The sequence below is a fragment of the Elephantulus edwardii genome, unplaced genomic scaffold (assembly GCF_000299155.1).
Source record: "Elephantulus edwardii isolate Elephantulus edwardi_28Jun2011 unplaced genomic scaffold, EleEdw1.0 scaffold00051, whole genome shotgun sequence".
Lineage (NCBI taxonomy): Eukaryota > Metazoa > Chordata > Mammalia > Macroscelidea > Macroscelididae > Elephantulus > Elephantulus edwardii.
Genome location: NW_006399801.1, coordinates 14,975,294 through 14,985,085, shown reverse-complemented (window position 1 = coordinate 14,985,085; position 9,792 = coordinate 14,975,294). Strand labels below are relative to the sequence as shown.

At 37.0% G+C, this 9,792-nt stretch overlaps 1 protein-coding gene across 1 annotated transcript in view; it reads right to left on the bottom strand.

Moving 5' to 3' along the window:
- Positions 1 to 658: 658 nt before the first annotated feature.
- The window catches only part of MIS18A (MIS18 kinetochore protein A), a 30,439-nt gene continuing 21,305 nt past the window's right edge, over positions 659 to 9,792 (bottom strand). Inside the window, 4 exon segments of the mRNA XM_006903603.1 lie at positions 659 to 733; positions 1,919 to 2,015; positions 4,059 to 4,181; positions 6,295 to 6,361. Of these exon segments, the coding sequence (XP_006903665.1) occupies positions 659 to 733; positions 1,919 to 2,015; positions 4,059 to 4,181; positions 6,295 to 6,361 (362 nt within the window).

Here is a 9,792-nt window from a genome sequence, read left to right as displayed (position 1 = left end):
GAAATGGAAATCTTCCCCAGAATTCCATACTCAAAAGATACTATAAAATCTCTTGGGATAAAAACTTTTAGACTTCTTAAGCATACATTGGTGAATAAAAACAAGAAAGATTAAAGTGAAATAGACATGTTATTCTCATACAAACTGACAAGTAAATCAACCAACGAAAGGTCCTCAAAAGGGCTAATCTTCAGAGACGATCCAATCACAACTTGGGGGTTGGATGAGAGGGTTGGAAACCTAAGATGTAATATTAAATATTGTTAATATTAAATATTGACCAACATATTAAAGATGTCATAAGGCTCAATTTTTCTTAAAAAAATAAAGAAAAATAACAAATCTGATAGAGAAAAGATCATAAAATCACCAGTTTTTTAGCAAAATAAACTTCTAAATCCTAATTCTAGCATACATTATATAATGTCTTTAAAATTAATATCTGAGAAACAGTCATTTCTTTACCATCAAATAAACTGTAAAAGTAATTCTACAATTTGTTTCACTTGACCATATAAAGAAATCCATTGTCCATGGCCATTCATGAGTTCTTAAGTTCTCGGTGGGATGAGATAATAACAGGAATTGTTACATATGAAAGCATCATCCCTGTGGTGGAGGCAGTGGAGAGATCAGAATGGAGGATGAAGAACAGATTTCAGCTTTTATCAGAAAGCACTTTTGATTCAACGTCCTTCAGCTGCATTTGTAATGCATGCAAAACATCTTCCATCTATGAAATGAGAAGGAAAAAAAAAAGCATATAAAAATATATATTCTAACCACAATCGAATGAATTAAAAATTGTGGTACATTCACACATGATGGAATACTAACCAGCTACTTGAGAGAGACTGGAGAGCATTCTGCTGAGTGAACTCAGTTTCATAAGGACAAATGCTGCACATGTATTGGAATCCAAAGGAGGAAGGAGAGCAAGCAGAGGGGTGAGGATGAACAGGAAGAAATCATGGGGTCACACAATTTGGAGGGGGTCAGGTAAAGGAAATAGGAATGATCCAGTGGGGACCCAAAAAGATGGGATAACGGTAGCCATAATTCAATGGGGATTAAGTTTATAAAGCACAATGTATGGGAATAATTCTATGAAACACAATGTGAGAGGAAAGTGCAAAACACAATGTATATGCATACAAATTTGTACTCAAACCAATATAAAAGAAAATTTATTTTAAGAACTAAGAATGTAAAAACAACAAAAAAGTATAAATGTTTCTAAAATGTAGCAAAACAGTTAAAAAAAGACATTAGAAAATAAAGTGAAAGATCTAAAAAAATATACAATGATTAAAAATACATCTTTAATGTAATTTTTTAGCACACTATACATTAAACATAGTAGATATTCAGTGTTTGTTTAAGTTATTTACAGGCATAAACCAAATTTTCTTTAAATTAGGTGTAATTCTGTTGGCAGTGGGCCTCACCCACAGAACTTCTACGCATTCATCAGCATCAACAATTCTGGCCTACCTGGTTATGTAAAGATCTTAACATTCAACAATAAGGTTACTTACACCTTAATGTGTATGGAATGGAATCAAATGAATTAAAAAAATTCCAGTTCAGAAGTTTTGTTTGTGTTGTGTGTGTGTGTGTGTGTGTGTGTACCGTCAAATCAGATCTGACTGGTACAGGAGGAGATTGTCCCTCCTTCCCCAGCAGAGCATCTGGTGAGTTCAGAAGTTTTAAGATATAAACTGTTTGATTTCTGGTATGAAATGTTTTCTGAGTTCCTAAAAAAAAAATCACCTTCATATTAAATGAAATAAAATAAGAATAATCTTACCATCTAAATGCTAAGATGCAAACAAATATGACAATTACTGCTTATCGAGGGACATTCACCAGCAGGAAGCTATCCACACAGAGATCAAAAAACATGGAGGAAAGTTACCTGTTTTAGACATTTTTCCATTTCAACTCTGCTCTCAAGATTAAAGAGTTCGTTATCTTCTGACACAATTCGCTTTTCAGAAGATCCTAAAATATATCTGAAGTATATCAAAGCAAAAAGTTAAAATGTGAATAGAAAAGGTATAATATTTAATATTAAAATTTTTAAATCTATTACAATATATTTGAGCGCCAAGTAAACAAATATTATAACTATTTTCATTAATAGCAACTTTCCTAAGTAAAGCTGTACTACATAAAATCATGAGGTTTTTCTGCCTCTGTAACAGTTTTGTCTGTATTTTTCCTATACATTTTCTCCTTACTGAGAATTAACTTGCTTCAATTTTTTAGCAAGCTGGATGACAAAACAATGGCACCCATAGTCAAATTCCAAGGACAAGTTAAATTATCCGGGGGAAAAAAAAAAATCACAGAAGCCTGCTTTCTTGTTTTGTGAACATGTGTGCTTTCAAAATTGACTTCTAATAAATAATATATTCTAAAGTCAACTCTTGATTACCCAAGTTTGGGCAACTTCAACAGTTACCTACCAAGTGCAGTTTTGCTCAACTCTCTATGGAGCCCTGTGGCACAGTGTTTTATGTTTGGGGCTATTAACCAAAAGGCTGGTAGCTTGAATCCACCTGCCACTCTGGGGTAGAAAGATGAGGCCATCTTCTCCCAGATTTACAGCTGCAGAAATTTGATAGAGGGCTGTCATGAGTCAGAATCAACTAAATGGTAGTAAGTCTAGGTTTTTTGGTTTCTAAGGTCACAACTATCAATGTGGATTGAGGCTCAATGTCAAGAAGACAAAGATTCTCACCACTGGACCAAGTGGCAGCATCAGGATGAATGGTGAAGAGATTGAGATTGTTCACAGCTTTAGTTTGCTTGGCTCCACAGTCAACACTCTTGGCACCAGTAGCCAGGAAATTAAAAGACATACTGCGATGGGAAAGACTGCTGTTAGGGACCTCTGCAAAGTTTTGTAGAGCAATGGTGTCTCTCTGGAGACTAATGTGTGTCTGATATAGGCCATGGTCTTTGCTATTACTTGATATGCATCAGAGAGTTGGACAATGACCAAGGAGGATAGAAGGAGAATTGATGCCTTTGAGCTGTGGTGCTGGAGAAGAGTGTTGAGAGTACCATGGACTGCTAGGAAAACAAACAGATTCATCCTGGAAAGGGTTAAACCGGGTGGCTCCCTGGAGGCAAGGATTCTGAGGCATCATCTGACATACTTTGGACATGTTGTAAGGAGGGACTGGTCCTTGGAGAAGGGCATCATGCTTGGGAGGGTGGAGGGACGGTGCAGGAGGGGAAGACCCTCTATGAGGTGGATTGATTCAGTGACTGGGGTAATCGGGATGGGAGTGTCAGAGACAGTGCAATTGGCACAGGATAGAGCAGGGTTTAGGGCTGTTGTACATAGGGTCGCTATGAGTCGCAAGCAACTCGAAGGCACAGAACAACAACAACAACAACAAGGTCACAAGGTGGACAAGCAGCATGAAATTAGCTCAAGATTACTGAATATTAGAAAAATTGGTCTGGCAATGAGGAAAAGAGGCCAAATGGAAGCCACCAAATAACAATCTAAACTATAAGATGGAAGAGGGCAATACTTGACTTTTCTATTTCTTTACAAGTCTTTATCGCTTATGTGTAGTGACATTAGTGCGTCCTTTCTTTTGTCAAAGACGAATAGTATTCTCTTAGAAATCCTACAGATTATATCCCTCAAAAAATAGTATGGCAGGCAGAAAACAATGAGCATTGTTTAAAATAAATAAATGAGGTAGGAAAAATTAAATGGCATTAAGTAATTATTAAAACTATAAATAAACATTTTCAAGAACATTTTCTTCCAAAGAAAACCAGGCATTAAAACCCTGATACAAGAGGTAATTCTTACCCTAAATCAATGTACAGGAATACTGCAATTCCCTGCGAAATATCTTCTACACATTTTTCTCTTATACACTAGCTTTACTGCCAGAAATTATTACTTGAAGACATATTTTACCGAACAATATTGATTTAGTTGTAATGTTGTCAATACCAATTTCTCTGCAAACTTAACTTTTCTAAAAACTCGATTAGATAATCATGTATCCGTATATCTAACTTACTTATCAATGGCACCGGCACTAAGGCAAAACAAGTTTTTCTTGAAATTAAGATTCTTGGGTGTGCAACTGTACTTGTAGCCAAGCTGGAGTGAGCATCCTTTGCAGTATAAGGTCTCAAGAACACTGCAACAGAGCATAAACATTTAAGTCACATAAATGTTTAAGTCTTGTAAATATTTAAGTCTCTTGAACATTTAAGTATACTGTTCTGATCAAGTAAGTTCTTATGGGTAAAGGGAAAATAATAGAAAGATATTTATAACATAAAGAAAGCAAGCTCCAGGCCATTGTTCCTTGAGCATTCTGGTGACAGAAGTGGCAAGAAAGATACTGCCTATATTAGGAGAAATCATCTAAACTTTGGGAGAAGGGTGGAAGGAAGATTCCACCTGTTCTTTTAGTGCTGTACTATCTAACTAGCCCTCTAAGAGTCATGTGACACTCTAGGGTTGTGGGAGGAAGGGAACATTTTTTTCTGCATGAACCAAACAAAAAATTATTTTAGGTGAACAGGCCATAAGGCATCTGTCCCAGAGACTTAGCTCTGCCACTGTAGCATGAAGTCAGTCATGCTGTTGTTAGATGCTTTCAAACTGACTATAACTCATAGTGATCCTACGAACAACAGATCAGAAAGGTGCTCTGTCCTGCACCATGCCTGCCATCTCCAACATGCTCAAAACCATTGCTGCAACAATGGGCCAATCCATCTTGTTAAGGATCTTCATCTCTTGTGCTGACCCTCAACTTTCCCAAGCAAACTCTTTTACCAAACACAGAGAATCCCTACTGACAACATGCCCAAAATATGTAAGTCTCACCACCCATGCCCCTGAGGAGCACTTTGGCTACACTTCCTCTAGGACAGATTGGTTTGTTCTCTTGACAATCCATAGCATTCTTTTTACTGATACCACTATTTAAAGACATCTACTCTTTTTCTTCCTTATGCACTAGTCAAAGACAAAACATTACTGAATACATGTTTGTGCTCTAATCAAACTTTATTTACAAAATCACAGACACCTGTCCTACAGCTTCAACCCCTGCTCAAGGGAAAGGTAGTATTGTTTGTAGAAAACAGATTGAAACGGCAAATAATTTTATTTTTGTAGAAATGAAAGTAATTTCTACTGAGAGAATCCCAGAGGTTGAGGTTTTATTGCTCTATATTAACCATATTTGTCCTTTAATGAAATCTACTCCTTTAAACCAGCTTTATAATTTTCTGATTCCTTCATTAATGGGTTAAATTTGCCCATTATATACTTGTCAGAGTCATGTTCCCTTATAAATTACATTATGATACACCACTTAAAATCTTGAGAAAAGAAGGAAATCTCATCTTGATATTGGAGGTCTTTAACATTTACCTTATAGTAAAAAACTTTTAATAGTGAGAGCGCAGACTGAAGCTAAAAACCAGCCAGGCATGGGTATATCAGGTAGAATAACATTTGTCTTAACTGCATTAATCTTTATTGATACATTTTAGGCATGGCAAGTGTTATATTTATGGTAATTAATAGTCATTTACAAATAAATTTAAGGAAAAGATTTTCTTTATTACCGTGCTGGCTTATGGTTTTTGTTCTGTTATGATGTTGTAAGGTATGTTACTATATTTCAAATACTAGCAAGGTAGATCATCCAAGGTGGGCCAGTTTTAGCACAACTTACAGACTAGAAAGAAAGTCTTGGAAATATACTTTCAAAATTTAGTCACTTAAAACCACAGCAGAATATTGTCTGATACAGCGCTGGAAAATAGCCCTGTAGGTGGGAAAGCACTACACAAGAGCTGCCAGTGAACTCAACACACCAACAATCATGAAGATGGTGTGGGATCGGGCAGCCTCTCACTGTCCATGAAGCCGCCATGAGAAAGACCATCACATATATATCGATTTCCCACGTGTGCCATTATATGACACAAACAAGGTAGATGGCATTGTCTAAGGCACCTTCATTCAGGTGATGTTAACTACAGACATTTTTTATTTTCTTCAAGACAAAGCCCAAAGAGCCAAAAAAGGAAATATCTACTTATCTCTTTAGTAATCTAGAAATTCTTTATCGAATCTAGGGATCATCATCACTCCAGAATTAATTTTTCTTGATTACTATGAGACACTTATATCCCTAATTGTAAAGCAATGATCTCTTAAAAAGATTTTTACCTGAAAAACAAACATTTCTCTAACATAAACATTCATATAGATGCAATGTGACTCACCAACCATTTTCCTTTTTATGTTCAGACACATTCTGTTCTTTGTCCACAGAAACATAAGAGGAAACATCTAGAAAAAGGAACATAACTATAATTTATTAACGTAGCTTATTAAACAGATATTTAGAGAACTTGTATATTTCATATTAAAACTTAGAGGGCTGGGGAAAATAAAAGGCCTAAGTATCTTCTCTCTTTCTCTCTAATATACACATCCAAAACTAAATGTGCAGGAGTTTTCTGAAAAAACAAAGAAGGATTTAAAAAAAGAGTTCTTTTCTTCCCTGGGAACCACCGACATTAACAAAATAGATTAACTTAGCAACAAAAATCCAGGAAATGTAAAGCTGGAAAAATGAGAACCTCAATATCATAAATGGCAAAGTCTAACTACTGGACTTTGTGAATTGGAATCAAAGCCAAAGAAGATGTTAAAAGTCAATGCATCCATCTCTAATCTCCAGGGAGTTCACTTCTCTAAAAGTAATTGAAGATCTCCAGAAGTCCAATAAAAAAATCTTTTACTTGAACCACTACTTGGGCAGAGGTCATGATGAAACCAAAGAAGCAAGAAACATTACTGCAGGGTCCAGGACACAATAAAGGACAGGTAAGGATGGAGAAAAACAAAGAAAAGTCTGACCTAACCGTACAGTTCCTTGATTTTACCTCCTTCTACTCACTGCCACAGAGTTGGAAAGAATTCATGGCTGATCTTCCCTTGGGATTCCAAGGCTGTAAACTGCACATCTTTCTCCTGAGGGGGCTGACAAAGTCACTTGTGTATCCAACAGTCACAGCAGCATAGCCTGTAGGTTAGCAATGCAACTCCCTAAGGACTATTGTTGCTGTTTTATACCATCAAGGAGGATCTGACCAATAGGTGACCCTCCGGAGGGTTTTCAAAGGCAGTTAATCACACAGGGGATTGCCCATCCTTGCCTTTGTGTTTGAAGCGCAGCTTCTTGCCACTGGGCCACCAGGGCCTCCCCTCTCCTCCAAATGCTTTGAATGCATCTGAAAGCTGGACTGTCAGGATTATGATAGAATCAATGCCTTTTCACTGTGGTATTAGAGAAGAGGATACAATAAATTATGGGCTGCCAAAAGAACAAACAAACGTGTTTCGAAGGAAGTGAAGCCAGGGTGATCCTTAGAAGAATGATGAAACTTTGTCTCACTTACTTTGGACATGTTATAAGAAAGGGCCAGTCCTTGGGACAAAGACATCATGCTGGGAAAGGTGGAGGATCATACAAAGAAGAAGACCCTCAACAATGGACGGACACACACAGTGACTGCAACAATTGGCCTGAGAATGATGGAGATGGTGAGGATGGTGCAGGAAAGGGAATGTTCAAGATCTCTTGTTCACCGAGTCACTAGGAATCGTAGCCAACTCAGGAGAACTTAGCAATAGCCTCCAAACTGCCCTAAGGTTACTCAAATTAGAAATCCAGTGCCATTGGATCTTTTGTCTTTTCATTCTATTAAGAAGTCCTGTGAATTCTAATGCACAAAAAATTTTCTCTCCAACACATCTACTCTTCTTTTGTCTCTCCAATGAATCTATTCTTCTCCATCCTAACACAACTGCCACTTTTTATTATTATACTAGTTTATTTACAAAATTTGAATACATTGTTTCTCACACTAGTTTCTCCTCATTTCCCTAACCAACCCCATCAAATTGTGCAACTTCATGATTAATCCCTCCCTCTTCTCCCCATTCATCCTCACCACTCTGCTTCCACCTTCCCCCCTCCTTGAATCCTCATTCTACAGTGTATAGTGTTATACAGTATTTGTCCTAATGGGACTGAGTTAGTTCACATAGTATAATGTTCTCCAGTCCCTCCTAAGTTAGGTAATAATTTACAAAATTATTGCTCCTGTGTGCTGCATAGTATTCCATTGTGTGAATGTACCATAATTTCTCAATCCATTCAATTGTGGTTGGACATCTGGACTGTTTCCATGTTCTTGTGATGGTGAATAATGCTGCTATGAACACTGGTGTACAAGTCTCCATTTGTGCCTCAATGCTCATTTTGTCGGGGTATATTCAAGTAGCGGAATAGCTGGGTCATATGGAATTTTCTATGATCAGCTTTTTGAGGAAGCGCCAAACTGCCTTCCTGAATGGTTGTACCATTGTACAATGCCACCAACAATGTATAAAAGTTCCTTTCTCACCACATTCTCTCCAACAATTATTTGCTGTCCTGTTAAACTTTGCCATTGCTACTGGAGTGAGATGGTATCTCATTGTGGTTTTGATTTGCATCGCTCTTATTGCCAGTGATCTGGAGCATTTCTTCATGTGTCTGTTGGCCATGTGAATATATTCCTTTGTGAAAATTCTTTCCATGTCTTTTGCCCATTGGGTTATCAGTCTTTTTCTTGTGGAGGCCCAGCAGTATTCTGTAAACTTTCGTTATGAGATTCTTGTATGAGCTGGTATTACCAAATATTTATTCAAATATTTGTAGGTTTTCTTTTCACCCTGTTGGAAAAAGTTTTTTATTTGCACAGGGATTTAATCTTTAGAAGGTCCCTTCATCAATTTTATCCTCTTCAGATTGTATTTTTCTAGCTGTATTTGACAGTCACCTTATACCATTGACTAGACCATCTAAGCTTGATCCCAGTTTGTCTCTGATGAACTTTATGATTTTGGGCTTTACTCCTAGTCTCTGATCCACCTTGTGTTGATTTTTGTGTATGGAGTGAGATGTGGATCCTATTTCAGCTTTCTGCAGGTGGCAGTCCAGTTTTGCCAGTACCATTTGTTGAGGAGGTTGTCATTTTCCCATTTGATAGTTAGATTTTATTTCTTTGTCAATTATCAGTTGACCATAGATAGCTGGGGGGTATTTCTGGGTTCTCAATTTCGTTCCATTGGTCTATGTTCCTGTCATTGTACCAGTACCATGCTGTTTTGGTTACTATCACTAAGCAGTAGGTTTTGAGCACCACTTCTTGCATAGATGTCTGCAATAGCTCCTGACTGATCTATAAGTAGACCATAATACTCTTGTCTTCTCCAAGACCTTGTCTTCTGAGAATATCATACAAGGTTCCAAACTGTCTGGGTCTTTCCTCCTTCCTTAAATCTTTACTCTACTTTTCATGTACACTAAATCAAGGTCTTTGCACTACCTATTCTCCCTGCGTGGGGAAAGCACAGAGCATGACCAAGAACTATGTATGAGGCCAAGTTCACATTCATGTATGAAAATGAGAACAGCATTTTTTCAAGCATACAGTTTTCTGGGGAAGAGAACTATAAATGCATCACTTAATGTTCATTTGGGTAATGTCCAGACTGCATATTGATCTGCAATCCCAGATAGTTTGTTTAAAAAAGAGAGACTGGAGCTCTTCTTTTGTTAATTCCCCCTAATAATTTTGGTTTTGTTTTTTAAAAGTTATTTGATAGTGCAACAATGAATGAATGGAAACCCAAAATCTCTGTAAATATTTATTAAAATTAATAAA